Source organism: Camarhynchus parvulus, chromosome 2 (assembly GCF_901933205.1).
Source record: "Camarhynchus parvulus chromosome 2, STF_HiC, whole genome shotgun sequence".
NCBI classification, from domain to species: domain Eukaryota; kingdom Metazoa; phylum Chordata; class Aves; order Passeriformes; family Thraupidae; genus Camarhynchus; species Camarhynchus parvulus.
In genome coordinates, this window is record NC_044572.1 from 99,347,008 (window position 1) to 99,369,293 (window position 22,286).

Sequence of the window (22,286 nt, forward strand, 5' to 3'; positions counted from 1 at the left end):
GTCAGTCTGAGTGACAAATCTGAAATGAAGACTACAAAACATTATGGATATTGGGGTCAGGACAGGAGTCTTTTGTGGGAGCCACGGATGCCATCCTTAGCTGCACAGGCTGTTGCCATTTGTGCATCACTGTGCAGCCAAATCTGTGCTGCTGACAGCTGTGCAGCCTGCCATGCACCTGCCCCAGGAATTGTTTTCTCTTTTTTTGGTGCCATCATGAGGCAAATTCTTGAACTCTTGTTTTACATCAGCAACACAAAACCAAAACCCTCCCAGTTGTGGAGCCAGCAGTGGCAGAGAACAGCGCTCTACTGCTTCTGCTTTTTGTGTGTGGGCCCCTCAAGTTACTTTCACTTAGAGCACCTATTAAGCCAGCTGAAGGATCGGTATCATCACTGAGCCCAGAACTTGGTGGAATGGCTGGGTTCACTTACAGTAATAAAGCATGCAAAATGTAGTAAACATCAGACCATGCAGAATTACATTTTCTCAAGGCTACTGCAAACCTTTTTAGGTTCTAACTTCAAGGTCTAGGATCATTTTTTCCCATGGTTATCTTGTTAAACTTCCCCAAGATCTTAAAACATATATTCTTAAAACATATATTAAACATGTATTAAAATATATCCTATTTTTGTTCTGTATTACTATAGGACTGACAAATATAAATCCATTCTATACCATTATCTTGCAGAATATAAATGAAATGTCATGAAAACAGAAGGTCAGTTTTTAGGATAATGATTTTTATAACTATTTTCTAAATTTTATTATAAATTACTCTAGCTGAACAACAAAATATAGTGTTCCATCTCACTCAGGCTACATTATATATTTTTAACACAGGATTTATTTTACATGTAGGTTTGACCTTTCAAATACCTGAAGCTACAGATATGCAAAACTATAGGCATTTAGAAGCCATGATTTACATAATTAGATCAACAAGCAATTGCAGACTTCTTCCAGGTAATTTGGGTAATATTACACATTCAACACTGATTCCATAGGGCTGTTCATACACAGTCTAAAAATTATTTTCTTACCAGGCTACTTTCAATACCTAGTTCGAGGCTTAACCTCATGAAAAATACTGTCTGCTTGTGTTTATCATGCACTGATTTCACTCATGTCTATGGCAATAAGCTGCCCACAGTACCCTGGTTACATACACAAGCATGCCAAAGGATGTATTTTCAAAATATTAGGGGGCTGTTTTTGTTACCTGAGAGCTCTTGCAGTCCTCTCATTTGAAGACAAATGCAGAACTGTCACCCCTACTCGACACTTTGAAAAGTAGTGTGTTACTTAGCACCAGTTCACAGAGGGGAAAAAATTCCCTGGGACACTGATGATGGAAGAACATTTGCTTTCCAGGCAGGAATATTTAACACTGGCATCTCTACACTGCAGGGGTCAGGATGACATGCAAATTTGAGGAATCCTGGCCTGTGTGTTTGAACAGCAGCTCCTTCACCTCCAGATTCAGGTTTTGTAAAAATCAGCAGGACAGGAACCAGAGGGGCCATGCCACTGTTCTAATGGGGGTGTATTCACAATGGGGATGTATTCAAACAAAACATCAGTAGCTGGAGAACCCTGTGTGCAGAACACCAAAACCTGTGTGCAGAACACCAAAACCTGTGTGCAGGGGAGCAGCCTCACCCAGGAGCACACACGCACACTGCCTCCAGGAAGAGTCTGGGAGAAGAAAGGATGTGCCTGAGCTGAAGGACAGAGGATTACCCACAAGATGCACTTCCAGGACAGGGGGATGCCCTCACCAGCCCTGCCTTGAGGTGCAGCCATCCCTCCCATGCTGCTCCCTGACTGAAATCCAAGGGATCCCAGCCCTGCTGCCCAACCCTGGGGGGCCACAGCCCCCACATCAGCCCTGAAGCCATGAGCTGACATCTTCTGCCTTTCTATTCTATCCTGTGTAGCAATAGTTATTGGAAATGTGGTCAATTTTAACCTCCTATGAAAATTCCTCAAATTACAGGCTTTAAATTTGCCACTACCATTTCTACAGCCAGGCAGTTTTAAGGGGTGCAGCCCCATGGTGCTGATTGTCACACACATCCATGGTTTATGCAGACCTACAACCATGATAAGAATCACAATAAAGCATAATAAACACAGGCTTCTCTGAACCATGCCTGAAAATTTAACAGAGTGGGGCAAGGAAAAGGTTATAAATGAAGAAACTTGGGAAAGAAAGTATAAAGCAAAGCCAAGGCAGACACAGGTAGAACATATAGGCCTTTTCTTCCTGGCACCTGGCTAAGGCCACCAGATCCCTGCCAGTCTGTATTTCTCCTGTGCCCCTTATCAGTCCCTCTCTGAAACCTCAGCCTTTTGTGCCTGACCCCAAGGAACTGGAAGTGACCACTTCCACTTGGCCTTCTCCCACCTTGCCCTCTCCAGGCACGGCCACATTACTCAGAGCACTGAGCCAGGAGACAGACGTGTTACAGAGGAGATGCTCTCTGCCAAACCTGCAGCAGTTGCAGGGAAATGAAGGAGAAGCTGCTCTGGCGCCATGCCTGACAAGCCCCAAGGAGTGTCTGGCAGCTGGCAGGTGCTGGCCCCAGCACAAGAGCTTCCCTTGCCCCCAGCACCCACAGGGGTTTCCTGGGTGGCTGCAGTGCCCATGCCCCCTCCCCTCCCTGCTTCATAGGTGGCCCCCTTCTGTAATGCCAGGGAGTCATGGCAGGTGAGGATCTCGCCCTCAATGTGTGTTCTTAAATCATGAAAGTAGATAAAGGTGGGGAGTTTCACCCTAATTTCCCTGTAACTCATCCCTCAGAGCCACTCTCCTTCCAGACTGCATATCATCACTTGCTTCAGTCATCACTTGCTTCAGGATTTCAGCATTACCTCAGGAGAGATTTGCCTTGAAGGGAGTTTTTTTGGTAACTCTTACGTTAACACAGCACAATCTGACATTCTTCCTCAGGATCTGGAAGGCTAAGGCAGCAACTGGAAATCCCCGAAGTGTGAATACAGTAAATTGCTTCTTTCTCGGTGCGTCAGCAGCTGTAAATCCTAACAATGCTCGTAAATGCATAATGACTTTAAAATTCTTAATTCTAATGACTCAATTTGTTGTCTCAAACACACACATATAGTTTCTACCAGTAGGGCATGAGGGATGAGCCTCGGTTCTGGTCTCTGGTACTGCTCTGCACTGTGGGGACAACTCAGAATGAGTGAAGCCACAAATGATATTGGATTACATTCTCTGACAGCAGGGCTGGGCTGTGATTGTGTGCCTGACAACCACTTTCACCTTCAAAATGTAAAAATGTGAACACTACCTCTTCACTCCAGCTGTAGAGGAAACCTTAATTGCAAGAAAACTGAGACTAGGCAAGGACACTTTATTATGGTGCTTCAGTAGGGCCATGACACCAGTCCAAAGGTGAGGTAAACCTCCTACCTGGCATACCAGAAATCTTATTTAAGCATCAAATAATGAAATCTGATTTTTTTTAAATTTTTACTCCTGCTGTCAGCTGATCACTGCCAAACTCCTTGAAGGAATGCAGGATAAAAGTAAGAAAGCCTATTTGTTTATGCATGGACTGTACATGACCATTCTAAGCACTAGCACTTACTGTGTTAGCATGGCAGGTGACTTTATACAAAATGGGCATAAAAAAGTGCAGCATTGAGGAAGGTTCTGCAAGATGGGCAGCTGAAAAGAACTAGGGAATTGCCAGACGTTGTCCTCTCCTTCTAGCTTTCTGCAAAATCCCATCAGTTTTCCCTAAATAAACTATGCCATCTGTCAGTATTTCCTATGATAGAATCACACATAAAATGAAAATTACTCACTAAAAACTCATCCCGGATGAAGAACTTGGCTCTTGTGACTTTGGGGTCTTCTCCTGCATCTGGTATTGCTGTTCAATTAAAAACAAATGACATCAGAAACACAAAAACCAAATAATCATCTATTTGTAACAAAAGATTTAGTAAGAAGGAAGTGGCCCTTCAGTACAGAAATTGAATGTTAAATACTAGAGGAGATCCCCAGCAGGTAATTCTAAAATGAAGAGTTACAGTAAAACCTGACTATGCGAACAACATATTTTAGGAACCTGAAAATTGCTGAAATCATTGCAACAATGTCATTGGTCATATCACAAAAAGGCTTACTCACATCCACAAGCTTGTTCATATAGATATAAACCAAGTGGGAGTTAGGGTTTAGCTTTTATCAGAAAATATGACTAGAAAAAGCAGCTGAGCTGTTCAGTTTTTGCAGCAGAACAGTGTCTCCTGAAAAAAGCTTCTGCAGGCAGGAATGTGAATTTAAAAATGGTTAGTCCAAGATTACACTTGGAAAAAATGATAGCATTGAAAGACCTTTTGATATATATATATATATAAAAATGTATTTTAATTCCAGGCCCCAATTCAGCAGAATACTTCAGATATATTGCCCATCAAGGGATCTTGGATTAAATTCTTGTAGAGCAGGAGACTTGTTGCTCAATATTAACTGTTTGTTAGCAGATGAAGTTGTCACTATCTAGGCCATGCAATGACTGTATTTACTCTCAGCAACAATGCAGTGAAGAGATAACCTATTTATTTCCTTTCATTGTTATCTCTCATCTAGGATACCAAAATCAGATGCTCATAAACATAACATTGTAAAGGCCAGAATTTATCAGAATATGGAAATGTATTTTTCATCCATAGTGCTGGGAGTAAAAATAGAGCAGCAGCACAATCAACAGCATATTGGAATTCAGTGCTGCTGCCCTTAAATAATGTCAGCTGAAACTGAAGAATAAGTGAACAACTACAGGTTAAAAATAGAGAGCTGTTTCATGTGTGAATATTCTGGATCACTCTAGATACCCACTGTGAAATCCCTCTGAGAAATACCAAGAGCTACTTTTTCCTGACAATTGGCTTATTATAAAAAACACTGAAAATTCACTCAATCTCTGTCTACGTGGTGCATGTTTAAGAAGGGGAAATCTGGATGATGGAGATAAGATTTCTTCTGAAAACCCTTACCATTACAAAAGAGATGCCAGATCAACTCAGATTTTAGGACAGTTCAGTTTATCCTCTATACCTGAAACTTAGAATCACACTCATGAAGTTCCAGACCTTGATGAAGGCTGAAAATAGGTAATCACCATCCTCACCTCTGTGACCAAGGCTGTTGGTGGTGGTTGGTGGAGAATGAAAGCCTTTTCCAACAGGTGGCTGCAAGCACCACACCAGGGACACCACTTGGGGAAGGCACAGGCGAGTGGTCAGAAAGTAAAAGTTTTACCACTTTTGCTAGACAGAGCTGAGACCTTTGGGGAGATCTCTGCCTGGCATAATACCAGAGTTTACCTCTGCAGTATGTTACTGTGGTGCAGGAACCATTGCACTTCTTGAAGATAAGAAACTGATCACTCCATCACCACAGCTCTCTTCCTATGTATTGATGTGGTTTTCCTCCATGAAAGCTCCCTTACTGCTCTGCTGGGCTTCCCATCAGTATTTCAAAAACTGAAATTTACAGTATCGGAGGATGCAGAATGGCTGCAAAATAAGTCTCATGAATCCCCAACAAAGTTCAGCACTGTGGGAGGCCCAGAAGCATCTGGGAAGGGGGGAGACGTGGGGCTGCTTTGCTGTCCTGGGACTGGTGGTTCCTGCCAAAAGGGGAGAGCAGGTGCTGTGGAGCTGGAAGCCCTTCAGACCCCATCCACACTGGGGTGCCTGTGAGCTCCATGATGCTGGCATGCTCCTTACCTGACCAGCAGCTCATGTCAAGGAACAGTGTGCGCTTGTGAATGTGTATGAGAGACAGACAGACAGACAGGGAGAGGAGCTATGGGCTGGGCCATGCCAGCAGGTCCAATCCAGCAAGGGGAGAAACCTTACCATCCTCAGGTACAGTATAATGCGCGTATTCAGGAAAGTAATCTTCAATTTTTGATTTCCCTGCCAAGACTTTTTCAGCCAGCATGTCCTGTTTATTCAAGAATAAAATGATAGAAATGGTCCGTAACCACCTGTCAAAAACAAACCAAATGTTTGTGTTATCTCTGACATGTTACTCAACAAAAACCTATCACATTGATAGGAAATTTACTGGCTATCCCTGTGTGGACAGAGAGTGAAATAGTGTAGAACATGCTTCAACAGAAAAAAAAAAAAAGATGACCTAAATGATTGTTTTGATTGGTCTGCACCTGTGCAGAACAATGAGTATATTTCTAAGGTCAGTAAAAATACATTTATAAAAACTGCAGTGGACATTGCTGCAGGGGGCAGTTTTCAAAATTTTTTTCTAAATTCTCTTTTAGTTATCAAATTAGGAAACTGATGATATTTTCTAGAAGCACCAGAGTTCACAGCCAGACATTACTGTCTGCTTTATTTGGTTGTGATAAAGGGGAGGAAAAAAAAGAAAGGCTAGAAAGCTCCCTTCCCTCAGACTGCTCTAAGCTACTGTTCATCCACACAGTTACCCCATCTTTTAGGGTGGCCTATATGACACCTGATGAATGGAAAGAAAATAATGTCTCTTTTCTTTCCCAATTAATCCATCACTGTGACAATGTGCCTTGGGATGTGCAGTTAACATTCCTCCTTCACTCTACCTTCAATCACTTCTCAGTGCAGAGCATCCTCACAGGTATGTGCTGAAAACTTCATCACCTTATTTTGCACATTGTTTTTACTTGTTCTCTACCAGGAACCCATTTGGGTTGCTATTTGGTTATGTACCTACAATTTACAGGCACTGTGGCAGCATGGCAATTCAATGGTAGCTCCAGTTAGGTCAGGTCTGAAGCATCACCACCCAAGGCAGAGGGACCCTGTGCTCTCAGAGCTGACCCTTACAAGAGCAGCATAAGGAACAAGCAGAGGGAGCTGCTCCTGTTGCTGCTTTGGAGGAGGAGATCAAATGTTCCTCAGAGGATCTTGGTCTCAGCCAAGCAGCAGAGTGATGCCAGGAGAGAGTGGGTCTCTCCTGCCTCCCTTGCAGCAGCCAGCCTTGCCCTTTCCAAGCTGTTCCCATGCCCTGCATCATTTTGGCAGGAGTGCTGAAGTGCCACGTGCACTGTCCCTGTGCCACAGCCCCTGTCAGGGAGGGGTGTCACCGTGGGGACACTCTGAGACCTGGCCCAACCTGGGTATTTTCTGAATAAACAATCTGAGCCTACAGCAAGGGAAGTCCTATTTTGAAAGGAGTTGAACTGTAATTAAACTGGGGAGGATGGGTGGGAAATGAGGTTTGTTTTACCTATTATTCCAGATACTTTTGAAAAGGTCCAGGGATTCCCGTAGTCTGTTTGTGTTATTGTCTTCCCTTATTACCATGTTGTAGCTACTGCAAGCCACAACGAAGATGATAGCTGTGACATCTGGGCAGAACACACAAAAGAAAGAAGGAAAGAAAGGAGAGAGAATAGAACATCTCCGTTATCCCAGCACATACTCCTCAGGGTAACACCACCATTACTCACCAAACAGTCAAAAATACCAGAAAAAAGTTATCTGCAACACTGGACTTCTGTGCTAGTGAGGTACTGTGTGTGGGTATGAACACTAAGCTGCTCACACCTCAGAGAGTAAGTTTAAAATAAAACACAGAATGTTTTTACTTACCATTAAAGCATTGGATCCATTTTCTTCTCTCATCTCTCTGGCCACCTACATCAAACATGCTGTTAAAAAGCCATAGGATGTTATATCACTTATGTGCACTAGGAAAAATCACACGAAACATGCACAACACAAGGGTTCAGTTTAAAAATCTGACAGCCCCAAGGACAGGGGCAGTAAAATACTGCCTAAGGAGGAGAGAGACCTGCTGATGCTGCACTGCCTGTCAGAGACAGCTGCACGGCTCCACCTGCCCTGCTCTGCCAGGAGAAGGCTACTGAACCTATAAAATGAGAAATACACTCTTCAAGGACAAGTGTTGGCCTTTCCAGTCCACAGCAGTGCATATGGCATGTAATATTGTACTAAAAACAAGTACAGGTTTTGGGATATTTTGAAGGGTGGTGGGGAAAGGGCATCTTTGTATGGGGGAGGACATGAGGCAGCTCAGCCCTGTGAGCACTGCCACCTTTCTGGGCAAGAAGTGGTGAGAGAAGCCAGTCTGCCTGTGGGTGTTTTAGACACACAGCAAAAAACTTTGACAAACACAGAGCTTGCAGCCCTCTGGAAGAAGGGAGGATTCCCATTGACTTCTGTGAGCTCTCATCCCCAAAGGTATTTTATGATTTTATAGTGCTACACCAATGCACCAGTTTTTACAAGAAGCCACACACAACCCTACTAAAGAGCATTGCTAATACATGTAACTAATTAAAGCTATTTTTGCAAAGTATGAGGTAATTTTACTAGGACCTCTGCAAAGAGAGCTAAAAAGCCAAATCAAACAACAAAAAACCACCCACTCCCATCCTAAGCCTGCTACACCATGCATACATGAACAGAGACATCTGAATGAAGCTATTAAAAATGAGTATGATATTCATAAATCATTACTAACAGACTTACTGGAAATTTACTTTATCTACTTGAAATCTTGTTTCAAAAATCCCTGATGTCAACACTCTGCATCTTAATAGGTCCTGGAAATGAGAACACAGAAGCTGATTAGTAAAGCTTTTTTTCTAACCTAATTTTGTTCTTAAAAGCTTGGAATATTATTTTCCATGAAAAGTCTTAAATGTTTCATTTAATGAAAGTTCAATCAGACCTGTTGGTAAATCTGCATTTTTCTGTACTGACATGGTAAATAAACTTAATAATGATCACTGCATTCGGTTTGTGCACTCAGAAAGCAGGAGACCCCATCTATGTTCTCCTTACTGCCCAGTGAAACCTGTTCTTGATGGTTATACACCTTGGTATGTCATGAGGATAATGAATTCTGAAGTTACATAAAACTAAGAAAAATGTTATTCATGTTGTAAAGTCAAGTATTCAAATGTTAGAAAACTCCAGATTTACAGTTGCCCAGGCAACCTTAACTCTGCCCTCTTTTGTACTGAATGAGACAGGAATCCTATTGAAATAATAGCTTGTGACTGAGTAATTAAAGCTCTGTTACAGAGCACAAGGGAACAGAATTTAGGTCGTGCAGAAATATGGCATTTCTTTCCTATTTTTTAAACTAGCAATACTTTACAACTTAACCAACTCTCCTTTAATAATTAAAAAATAATAATTTTCTGAATTCTCAAGGGGAGTAGACAAAAGCAATTTATGATGCCTCCTTCCTGGATGGAAGGAGGCAGCCAGTGGTGCAGAGTGCAGGTACATCTTTCCTTTTTTCCCTACCGTACCATCTACTGCTTCTGGTAGCCAAGGCAAACCTTGGCTGCTTTGACAGCTGCATGCACTCTGCTGAAGGCCACTTATCTAATACTTTTAGTTATTTTATACATTACTGTCATTTTCTGTTACTTGCTGGCTTTGTTATGGTGCAAAAAACAAAAAAAAAAAAACCCAAAAAAACTAACCCAAAAACCAGAAAGCAAGGGAAGAGAAGAAACAAGTGATTTTTACCAGTTAATTCAGCAAGGCAACTGATACATCACAACAGGACAAAAACAAAAGCAGAATTCCCCTCTCAGAATAAGTTTTCCACCTGCCAAATACCAAGGACCTTTTCTGACCATTTCAAGAAATTTGAAGACATTTCTCCCCAAAGGAAATATCAGGAAAAATTTCTAGGTGATTAAAGACTACTTCAGGTAGAGAAGGACCTCCCAGGAACAAACAGGCCAACACTAATGTAAACAATGAAAGCAAAAATGAGGCTTTTCTTCACTGACTTCTCTCTCCAGGTGCGTGATCTTGATGCTAAAACCATGAGGTCTAGATGGAGCAAGCCCCAGTGCTAATTCCTTTGGTCTGAAAATGTCCTGAGTGCTTGAATAATTGATCCTATATTGGGTTGAATATAGGACATGCTAGTGGTTATGGACCTAAACTAGGTCTGAAGGAAGAGGCTCTTCTCTGCATGCTTCCTTGGGTGATCTCTGGCAAGTCACCTCATTTCTCTGAATTTCACTCCCTAATTGCACAGTGAGATTTGACAACTCTGTCTTCTTTGTAAGGGCATCCACCTGTTATATGCCTTGCATTGTTAGACTGAGTTATCCAGTGCAGGGATTCTCTTCTGCCGCCTGTATTTGGAGTTTATGACATGGCCCACAATCTTGGCTGAGACTGCTAGATGACAGTGGGATAGCAGCACTGAAAAATAACAACTTCAGAATGTTTGCTGAAGAGACAGCAAAGGAAAGCCCACAGCCTGAGCTCAGGGAAGGCAGCTGGAGCCAGGCAATATGGTGAAGCCCCTCCTTACTTCAAGATTGCACCAGTTCAGCCTTAACATGAACGTGTTTGCCATTAGAGCACTCCATCAAGACAAATCACAGCATCTGGGAAAAAAATGTACAGTCTTGCAAATAAGGCTTGAATTTAAACTCTGCTACCCACAGGAGATGGGCACAGCCTGCAAAGAAGGAATCTGCAGGCCTGCAGAGAAGTGTGCAAGCTCTGCTGCTGCCACTGGTGCTCTCCTCTGAATCTGGAGACCATATTCACTGCAAGCTTTTGCCTGTGAAGGATCCTTCTGATAGACATGGGAAGTCTCCCTCTGGGGTCACCTCCACCACTGAAATAAAGCATTGCTTCTCTGTACCAAAGGCTGGTGAGGGAAACCATAACTTTTTACATTTATGCTTTCTGTTCTTTTTTCCATTCACCTTGTTTTTGTGGGACACAAAATGGGAAACAAGAAGACAAAATGGATGTATTACAAGAATCACAGACCTAGATGTTACAACAGTAACAGAAAAGTTTGCACCACCAAAATGCCTCTTCTTCTTTAATATCCATTACTGAAACTGCTAGACCATATTTTGCTATTCTGCCATATGTCTTATTTCAGCTGCAGTAGGGACTAAAATAAATTACACAGAAAATTCAGATGAATGTCAGTCTTAGTTCAGACCCTACCCCATTATTTTTACTAACCTGATCTGTGGGTGTGTAGTCATCCATGCTGACGCTGTCAATTCTTTCTAAAAAGCTGGAAGAAAAATAAACACGCACTTAGATATGTACAATACTGTCTAGTAGAAGACATTTCACTACCTTTTCTAGTTTACAGTCCTGCTGAGAAGTAAAACACAACTTGAATGGTAAAGTTAGGAGCCTGATTATTTCCATATATTGCTCAAGGTTATATTTTATAAGCCAAACAAACATTTTACCCAGACTGTGTTTCAATACAGCGCTTTCAAAGTTACCATTATGCAGTACTCACCAGTGGTTCAAAATGCAGTTAAAATGTTACAATTTTGTGAGGTCCACTAAAAAATACTATGACTAACCACAGATCATAACATTATATAGTTGTTAAGACTTAAAAAATATTTTGGGATTTAATATAGAAAATGTGGCAAAGGGGTGCCTTTATTTAGTATAATGCTGATCAAGTATAATGTTATGTTAATTATGGTCTCAGTAATGTTAGCAGAAATGCTTGTGGGTATATACAAAAAGCTTTGGACTGACTTGCTGCCCTCCAACATTGCAACTAAAGCACAAAAAGTGGAAGTTAATGAATCTGATTCTTTATGTCACCAAAATTCAGTGACACGCATGGAGTGAAAGAAAGACAGCTGCAAGGAAGGGCAAGAGAAAAGAGAACCAGAAAATCACGGGGAAACTACATTCTCTGATTATTTAAAAGATTTTTCAAACTTTAATTCCTTCCTAATACGTGTTAGAATGGCAGCACTTACGGACATAAAAATGTGATTTTAAATTTATTGCTAGAAGAGGCAGGTTCTCCTCTCTCGCTCCCATCTATTTCTTAGATCTCCTCTGAGCCCAGCTGGTTCATTTTCCCCTGTCATACAGACTGCCTGTATGACTTAGAAGCTTTCTTGAATTTCTACATTGTTATTTGGTATCTGGCCGTGAATATCCCATTGGCTGACATATCCCACTACAATATTATCAAGACTTCTTTATCAAAAGGCAAGTTTTCCCCGATTTTACTTGAGTGTGCACATGGAATACGTGTCCCTCTTAACTGCAGTGGGAAAGAAAGAAAAAACCAGTGAACTCTTGACTTAAAATGTAACTCACTGTTAACACAAGGGTCACACACACTGGCCAGTTGAAAAAATAGCCCCCTAAAAGCTGTTTGTAATTCTCATAGCAGTTTCCCATGGATATGAACTGAAAGGAAAAGAAAATACACTGCATATATATTCACTTAAAATATTTTTCTTTTTCAAACCTCCATTGTTATAGCAGGGAAACAAAATGCAGCACCTACAGTTAGAATATCCAGCTTCTCTTTCTGGATGATCAAGGTGTGATAGCTAAGCACAGAGTTTAAAAAAAAAATCACTGTTTAGCACAACCCAATGGGTGCCTGTTAGCAAAACTATATGGAAGAAACTCTGAAGAAAAAGCATCATTGCACAAATCCTCCTTCCTTGCCAAAAGCCCTATAAATTTATATGAGGACATAAAAGTACATTTTTATAGTCAGCTACAGTCACCATGGGAAAGCAGTTTTATTCAGGCTGAATCTTTTGGTCAGATGATTGCCATCACCTAGACTGAGCAAAGTTTAACTTCAGTTATCCCACGGTTCATGCAGACGCCGGAGCAGAGCGATGTATTTTTAAGTGACACACCTATCACCAAGAGAACTCTCACCTCATGCTTGCAGCACAGAACATGAAAAAAAGAAGGCAAAAAAGCCCAAAGCAAAAATGCCTCCAGGCTGAAACTTCCTGATCAGAGTAACTTTCCTTAACATGATTGTTCTTCAAAGTCTGTTCCAAAGTACAGACTATGTCTGACACAGAAAGGGATCTACTTATGAGTGTGAACTGAAGTCAGTGTTTGTGCACAAATACAACTCCATCACAAACCTTGCAAGACAATGTGAATTGGCTTTTTTTGCAGAAACATGTCTTGTGAAGTTGGTGTATAAATCAGAGACAATACATCTTAACTCCACAGTATCACAATCATTTTGGCAGAAATTATCCAAAATGGTGCAATACAGTATTAAGTGCTAACTCACACCTTTCTCATCTATACAACAAGTACTTAAGGGAGGTTTTTGGTTGGTAGCACTTTCAAACAGGCAAATTATAATAAGGAACAGAGGAATGAGGAGTAATGCAGTTACGCTACCACACAATCCATGGTAGATTAGGAAAGAGGAAAGTCTCCCAATTACATGTCCTACCTATGAGCTGAAGTCATCTTCCACTTCCTCCCAGTAGAAAGATTGGTTTTGAATCCCCTAAACTGCAACATCACAGCTAAGAGAGAGCCACCTCTGACAAATATCATGTGTTTAAAAAATATCATTTGAAACAGCAGCTGTACCATTTTATGCTTGTAAGGTTGCTGTCTGCATGTAAGCTGTATTAAAATAAATGCAATGATTTACAAGGTTTTACCTCCCACCTTGCTGTAACAAGCTGGAACAGTATCACTAGCATCCAATAAATCCACAAGCAGCTACTATTAGGATTGGGATAAATTTTGTAGCTTTATAGGAAATTAACCTTTTCAGTGTGTGATGGACAGGCTTCCTAAGATTTCTTCTGCAACGACATCATTAAGTGTGTAATGAGATTTCTTAGACAGAGAAATTCAGACAGCTACACTCTTAGTTTTTCGAAAGAAAAATTAGTTCTTGAATATTCTTCATATGAACTCCTTAATTGGCTAATTAGCACAGCATAAAAAATAGTCCTGACAGGCAAATGTATGTACTGGGTACAAGCAATGGATTCCCGATAAGATAAGGAGTCAGTACTGCCTCATTTCTAAACACACTAACTTCATTCTCATTACTGTATTAAAATGGGAAACCTGAAATTACTTTTCTAAACTGCTTTCTAGAGAATGTTAACTTCATCTAATCCTAATTGCCTTGAATAATTATGTTCTGACAAAATATAGATTATTTTATACATATACATATTTACAGATCAGCAAATTTTGAATTTACATGACTGAAATTTCCATTTAAAGAACCTAAAGTACAAGAAGATCAACTGCGGCAATGCTGACGTCTCAACGCAAAGAATCAGTGTGAGGAAAACATAGTAACACAAGAATGAATAAAAATGGACACCAAGTATCACTTACCTTATTTTTAGATACTTTTTTTTTTCAGCTCAGGGATGTAATTATTTTCACAGAATGATGCCTTTTTACAATACTGACAGGTCTTCTATTTATCTAGCTTCTATAGAAACCCATACTCAGGATTTATGTTAATTCTGCAGTGACTGTTTTGCATGCATGTGCAATAAACTTCAAATTCACACATTCCATTCAACAGCGAATAAAACAATAACATGATACAATGTTTACATTTATATTTCACAATTGTGGCTTTACTTATAAAGGAATCAGTCAGATAATTAGTATGACATTTATGTTCTTTTTAATTTTACATAGGGTGTTTCATATTTCCTTACATGGAATAGCAGAAACTACCCTTTTCTTAAATTAATTAGGCAAGTTATTGGAAGGAAGGTCCCTTCTGCTCTGGTTGGAAATGCAGTGGTTTGGTTTAGCAACAAATTAAAGCAAACTAAAATGGACCAATAAAGTTAAAAAAAAAAAAAAGAGCTTCTGACATTATTATATCTATTATTAAGCTGATCTGTAGTTTTATAAATATCTTCAGTGAGTTTCCTAGGAAACTCAGCTGACACTTAGTTTGACAAGCAATCTCTAAATTTTGTATTATGCAAGCTGTGAACACAAAAGTACAGGTTTTAGATGTGCCTGCCAGTGCATGTGGGAACTATCAATAAGCATTATTCTCTTTAAAAACCATGGCAATTTGAGCAGCAGTAGCAGCTATATAAGAATTTCTGAACAAAGGATTCATAAATGCACAAATAAAGAGGAGGTAATAGCACATGAAAATTCTTTTCTCATAAAATAAATCACTACACAGCTCTGTGTAGATTTCTGACTCCACAAACAAAATGACAATTAAAAGAAAAATCGTGTCTTGAGAATAATATGATTGACAGAAAAACCATGCTGCATTTGTGAGAGCGTACTTCGACATCCAAAGAATTGGAAAGATAAAATGCTAAATCACAGATCAATACAACAAACTAGGTAGGCATTTTAATAACTCTTGATCTACTTCAACCATCTTTATGCTCTCAGCTAAACATTTCAATGGCCTCACATCAAAAAATTCCCATGGAGAACAAGAAATCAAACCCATTCAAAATGCTTGTCTCTTTAAAAAGAAAAGGTATTGTGGCAAATCTTAAAGGTTTAAGTTCTCAGAGTGAAGAATCTCAAAAATATCTTCAGGTAAGCTGTGGGGTCAGTAAACCTTTACAATTCAGATGGACCATTAAGAGCTTTGCAAACATCTCAGCCAGGCTCAAATAACTATATATATATATATGTACGTATATGGAACCATCCAGCACTAAGACTTTTAATTCCACTCTCCTTGGATATGAAGTCACAGGTGAGGCAGATGCCTCACAAGAAAAACACACATCCCTAGCCTCTAGGGAGGTGAAATGGAAAAGACTTATTGTCTTTTTAGTTTCTGCTGCGGTTCTCAGGGGCAACATCAATATTGCACTTTTTTCCCCTTTCCCCTTCAAAAGAAAAAATATTTTAATCAGCTAAACCATTACAATCCTGTTAATTTTTCCAGCAACATTGAAACAGGAAACTGCAGATTTTTGTTTCGAGAATACCTGAATACCTTAGGGTCTAAGGTTGGGCTTCAAGCAAACTCACACTATCCTGATGTATTTCTAGGTAACTGAGAAAGACATAATGAAAACAGCCTCCAGTAATATTCTAACCCCTAAAGGATTCATTTTCCCAAGCTATTTGCTGAAAATATCAGCAGAAATCCCTCAGAAAGCTGGGCAAAATTTAGTGGCTAACGATTTTCCTGCCAAATTTAAATCATCACTATACTTTAAATCCAGCTTCCACGTGTTAGAGGAGCACTCCCCGTGTCTCCCTCCACAGCACTCTGCAGCCACTTCCCACCAGGGGCCAGCATTTGTGGGAGGGCACAGCAGGGCAGAGGGAAGAGGGAGAACCAGACCTGTTTGGGACCCACCCTGGCTCACGGGTGCTGTGCCCCAGTTTTGAATCACCAGTCGCCACTGTTATGGAACAGAACACCCAAAGCAGACACGCGAGTACTGAACATGCTGCTGGAACAGAGCACGCCTCCAGCAGGGTTGGGAACCCACGGGTGGCTGATGTGCTTGTCACACGGCTCTGGCACCTGCTCCGTGCCCTGGGTGCTCGCGGCTGTACGGAGGCTCTGTTTCACCGCGATCCCGCTCCCACATCCCTCCAGCCGCGGCGACACGGGCGATGACACGGGCGGTGCCACATGGTGACAGCCGGGAGGGGGCGCTCTCTGCCCGGCTCCCGTTCCTTTCCTTTCCTTTTCCTTCCCTTCCTGCCCACCTCTTCCTCGGAGCGTGTCCGCAGGCGGAGTGAGGCTCTGCTGGGTCTCGCCCTGAGGTTTTTTGCTCTAACACAGGTAAAACATGAATTTAGCAAAGATCTCCTGAATTTACCTTGCTCATCCCCTTTTTCACTTTTCACTGCCGTACTCGCCCGCGGCCCGCCAGGCTCCCAGCAGAGCTCATGCTGCGCTGCCCGGGGCTGGCAAAGGGCTGCGTGGGGGTGAACAGAAACTGGTGGGATTTATCCTTCACCCATCCGCACCTCCCAGCTCGCCAGCAAGGAGAGCCTGCTGTGTCAGGAGATGAAAAGGTTAAACAGGATGCCAAGAGGGAGAGCAAAGTACAGTCATGCCTGAAAACCGCCAGCTCCTTTTCCGCCCAGGGAAGCTTGAGGATCTGCGGTTCAAAGCATCTGCCCAGCCCTCTGCTCGGCCAGGGGGGATGTAGTGGCTGGAGCCGGATCACCACTAGCCTGCTGGGGACCACGGACAAGTGAGAAGATTGCACAGCCTTTAGCAAAGCCATGTTTCCCTAGAGCAGCAAAACCCACTGTGCTTGCTCCAGAGGGAGAGGGGCAACAAGACTGGGAAGGTCTTGGGCCACCGATGGTGACCTCTCCTGGACACCCAAGTTCGGTGCACAAGCATGACTGGGAGCACATAATCCATCCCGTTTTGTCACTGGCCACGGCTGCTGCCAGCCATCAATGCTCCCTCACCATTGCACAAAGCAGGAGAAGCCCAGTTTGAACCCTATTGACTGATGGCAGCTTTGGTCAAGACACTACGAGCAAAGACAGATGATGATGGCTGCAACCAAGGGCTCATACACCATTCATCAGGTGACCTTCTCCTGCAAGGAGCCAGACTGCTGGTGGCAACTGGGGGCACATTTGGTGAGGAGATAGAAAGATGGCCAAAACCTGTAGTTCTCTTGGTCTATGGGTTTGGTTAAGGGAGTTTCCTAGCAGACATCAATTTCAAACTCACTTTCTCCACCGCTAAGCATGTACTGCAGAACATCTCTAAGCTTCACAGGCTTTGGCATGTGTCCAGCTATTAACCTAAACAAATGCACAAAGAGTTCAATTGCATTAAATGTTTCTGATATATGAGTAATACCTCCCCTTCTGTTTAATAAGAACAATCTCACTTTTAACTGAAAATACATGAACTAAACTAAAAAATGAATAAACAGTACGACTTCCATAACTGCTTGCCCCCACTGGTTCCCTGAATTTGTTAAGAAGCAGTGCAAATTTTGGGAAATGCATTTCTTCCTTCTAAATTTAGCAATCTAACCACTTCTTGGCTAAGCAGATGTTTTTGCTTTCCGAGCGAGAGGCCTATGGGGATCATCATTAACCCTCTTCTTAACATAAACACTGACTAAGACTTAAATCGGGAAAACTGTCATTCACACAGAAAGGTTAACAGGCTCCAGCAGAAATGAGACTCATCATCTGCAACTTCTGCCACATGGGATCTCAGAGAACAGCGAAGATGACAGGCAAAGAGAGAAAAAAGAAGAAAAGGTAATTTATTTACTTATTTTAAAAGGGACACTATTTTTCTACTGCATGTGTTCAGACGTTTTATTCCCAGGGGTGCAAGTGGTGGAGCCACTGCAAAACACACACTAAGAATGAAGCACTGATAAAATCTGAAGCTTAGACTGGCACATGCAGACCCTCCTTCTGACCAGTTTGAATCCAGTAAATTCAGTGTATCTTCTTCCTTGTGAGTGGATAATCCTAGGCAGACAATTGTTATGTGCATATTGATACACCCGTGGAGTGTTTATACAGATACAGATTTGAGTTCTGCAATGTAAAGGCTACAGAGAGCACATTCTGCAGTCATAAGTGCAATTTTGAATAGAGGACCCAAAGATAAAAACCTGAAAACAGAAAGCTCATATTGTGGTATCCAGAGAGATCTGGATCCTCACTGCTTTGTGAGCTCATGTATGGCAGATTAGGATCTCTTTATCCACTGTCTGAATGAAACAACTGTTTAGCATCTTCCAGCAACTACACAGACTGATGCTGGAAGGGAAGCTGAGAATACCTGAAACATCAGATGAGACACATGGGCAGAATGCAGCTGTCCCATCAGGACCTGCAAAATGTGCCTTTTGACAGAATAACAGATCAAAACACTGGGTTTATGTCCCACTAACTAAAGTGCATAGAAAACCTCACCTCCATCTCTTCTGATGAACTCTTCAAAAAGAACTTGGACCTTGATGTTCAGGAAAGCTGAGCTGTGGGAAAAAGCCTTGATAATACTCAAAGCTATAACATGCATCAGGTTTACAAGCACCAGATACATACCACAGCATTGCCAGGGGAAGTCAAAAGTTAACAAAATGTATTTTCACTGGATGTTGCAAATAGAACTTCCCCTGTTGCTTACAAGTTTATCTTGCTCTCATGATGGAAAATTACTTCAGTGCAACTCACACATTCTGGTTGATGGTTTTGTTTTCAAAAATGGTTACACTGTAGGTATCTTCCTAGTGTACACAAATTCACCAAGCACTGTGAGACCTGAAGAATGTCAAATCCAGGTTAGAAACAGCAATGGTTGTTGGAAATTGAAGATCACTTACTCTGGTGGAAGTGGTTTGGAATAATAAATCTGTTATGGTGACTGCCAAAAAGGAAAAACCAGTTTGACTGGAGGTTTCTACAAAAGAGAAAGCAGAAAATCCTCAAATGGGAGAAACAAAGGTAAAAAAAAAACAGACTGAAGAGGAAGTCACGAGAAGTTTGTGTTTACCTGTGGCACCAGTCCAAACTCAGCAAGAGAACTTGCTGCCAAAAGTTCTCAGGCCTAAAATGAAGCCAGATGATTCCCAAAAGAGGATGCTAATACTCTCTTGAAAACCCAGATGAAGAACAGTGAATTCTTTAGGGTGGTGAACGCTCCTGGCCAGAAAAAGCACACATGCATGTTTCTTACTGTTTTCAGACCTGTGAATTTCTGCTGTCATGTAAATGAAAGGAACAGCATGTTAGAATCCTGAGCAAAACGAGAACCTATCTGTTTGCTTACACCCATCATGCGCTTGTCAGGTGTTGACATGGCCAGGAAAATTGACATGGCTGGAGTCTGAGCGAGTGCTGGTGTTAAACAGGAGAATGGCAGTAGCATCAAGGATTAACATTTGAATCACAGCTCTCATGAGAATATCTTGGAGGCTCCATGACATAGCATCTGAAGCTTCTACAGGTAACACCCATTCAAGGAATATGAGGGTTACTGACAACCATCCTACCAGAAAAGAAGCTTTCTGGGATTGCATGTAAAACCTGAATTATGCCATCAGTGCAAACTAAGGAAACAGAAAAATATTTCTATGGAAAAGTCAGGAAGGCAAGCAGCTTCCTGCACAGTGGGAAAAAAAATAAACCTCTTAATGCTGACCTTGCAGAACACCTGGAACAATTTCTTTTACCTTATTGCTGTTTATGAAGTGTGGTGACAGTTCATTTCTGTTCTGCACTCTTTAATCCTTGTCCCAGCTTTAACAGTGCACTCTCATACCTTTACCTTGTGTAAAGGACATGTTTGACTAAAGGTAAGGGTCACGCTGGATACAACTCTGTGAGCAATCCTTTGATGTGCTGGGCTGCTCTCTGGTTCACCAACTTCTTCTCAGAGTTACTGACATAGGATATTACCTTGTCAATGTTCAAGGCAAGAAAACTTACACAACAGGCCAAAATCAATGGCTCAGGAGTTAGGGACAGAAGGATGATGAGAACTGACATCCTTCCAGCAGTTCCTGAGCATTTAACCCCCAAACACCCAACAGAACCACTTCACCCATCAGTCAGAGGTAGACCTGTTGCCTTCCCTTTAGCAAACCACAGTGACATGGCAACTGTTCACTTTCAATGGGAAGGACTCAAAGCTTGTTTTTCCCAAACTTGCTCACGCCAGGCACCAGAATTTATTAGGGCTTCCCTAATTGTAGTCTGGAGCAGACAGGTTATCCTTCTTATTCTCATGCGCAACACACTCCAGAGCTATTAATGAAAAACAGTATCAGGTAAATATCTGTATATGATCATTTGCCTTAGAAATTAGCAGGTGAAAGTAATAACATCAAGCAGAGATCTAACAGTACAGATAAAAATTCTAGACATAACCATTAGAGTCATAAGAAAATTCCTGTATCTTTGCAAATGCTGCTGCTGAGATGTTTTCATTAAATCACCATTATCCTGCCCATTTTAGAACAGAATATATTTAACCACTGAATGTATTCAAGCAACTGGTCACACCACCTACAGCTTGGCTGAGTGATCACCTCGGGTAGCTGGAGGAAGGCATGGAGCTAAAGCAAGAAGATGAATTGTTACTACAAAAATGGAAGGAGAAGAATGCAGTGACTATATCCAACTTGCTAATAATTGGCCTAATTCCATTTAACAGCTATAAGCTATTTAAACAACTCAGTGTTAAAAACTAGTCCTACAACCCTGCTAACTGTACATCTGAGAGGAAGTCACATTAACAACTGCTTACTATTAATAGAGCGTTTTGTGAAAAGCGTTCCTAATGCTGCACTCCCTGTAAGTTTCTTTACATTCTCATCAATTTTCGTTGACTTTTACAGTGCACAGTGCATTTGTACTATTAAAACAACATACAATGAGTTGAGTTTGAGGAATGAGGAAAATAATTATGCAACAACCTGATTATGTCCTGCTTCAAGTTACTTTAAAGATTAGGTTACGCTTCTGTTTTTAATCTCTCCACCCTGTACCAACAGGTAGCTGTCATTTCTTGAGTCTGGTTTATGAAAAGCTAAGGGAGCAAAGGGATCTTGGCTTGTGGCTAACAGAGAATTTGGCACCATGGACAATCCTTGCTGCTCCCGGCACGGCCTCCACACTGAGATGTTGTTGCCATCATCTATGGCCAGAGGTGGGAGAGCTCGGGAAGGAGGGGGTTGAGCAGCACTGGACATGCTGCGCTGATGCTGCAACACAGCAGCATGGCCCAGCCAGCCTGAGGATCTGTAGGGAGCCACCAGAGAGCCTGGCAGCTGCAGCTCCTTGCAGGATCGTGGCCAACAGTACTACTCCTGAGGGTATGATAGTGTTACTATGAGAACAACTTCGGCCTTTACAGCTGAAAAGTCACCCTGCCAGTTCCTAGGAGCTATTGCTTTGTACCATGTTCACATCTACAAGAAAGGGCAGAAACTTGATAAAAGCTACCTTACTGAAAAAAATCCACCGACGTCAGTTTCAAATCCTGGACTACTCTTAAAACTCCTAAAAACAGGTACTGAGAAGGAAGCTGAACTTCCTAATTTGTCTTCTCCATTCATACAGTTAGTGGAAAAAACGTGCAAGATTTATGCAGTAGCAGCTGGAGAAGGTTGAAAAGGAGTATACAAATAAGGCATAAATGTCAGAAACCCAAAGCCACATGTCAGTTCAGATCTCAAAATGTTGTCTTTTCTCTCTTTTTTTTCTTTTAAAGAGAAGATTAAAAATACTATTTCCAGCTTGAATGTAACCTGTGGAAATGGAAACCAGGAATCATTTGTTCTCTAAATATGGAACTATCACTGGTGTTTATGCAATGATTTATAGCTGCCTAATATATAGGCAGGTCACCCTGTGGTCAGGCTCTGAGGGCAGGTGCAAGTTTTGTATTTTCAGGGAGAAAATGAGATGCCTTTTTATACTTTGGCTTTTTCTTTCTCACTGGAAACACAAGGATGCCTAAACCA

The 22,286-nt window shown here is 41.5% G+C and overlaps 1 protein-coding gene across 1 annotated transcript in view; it reads right to left on the bottom strand.

Moving 5' to 3' along the window:
• Positions 1–22,286, bottom strand: part of GNAL (G protein subunit alpha L) — a 182,389-nt gene that overhangs the window by 3,787 nt on the left and 156,316 nt on the right. Inside the window, 6 exon segments of the mRNA XM_030967210.1 lie at positions 3,841–3,908; positions 5,905–6,035; positions 7,274–7,394; positions 7,639–7,697; positions 8,542–8,615; positions 11,035–11,089. Coding sequence (XP_030823070.1) covers positions 3,841–3,908; positions 5,905–6,035; positions 7,274–7,394; positions 7,639–7,697; positions 8,542–8,615; positions 11,035–11,089 — 508 coding nt within the window.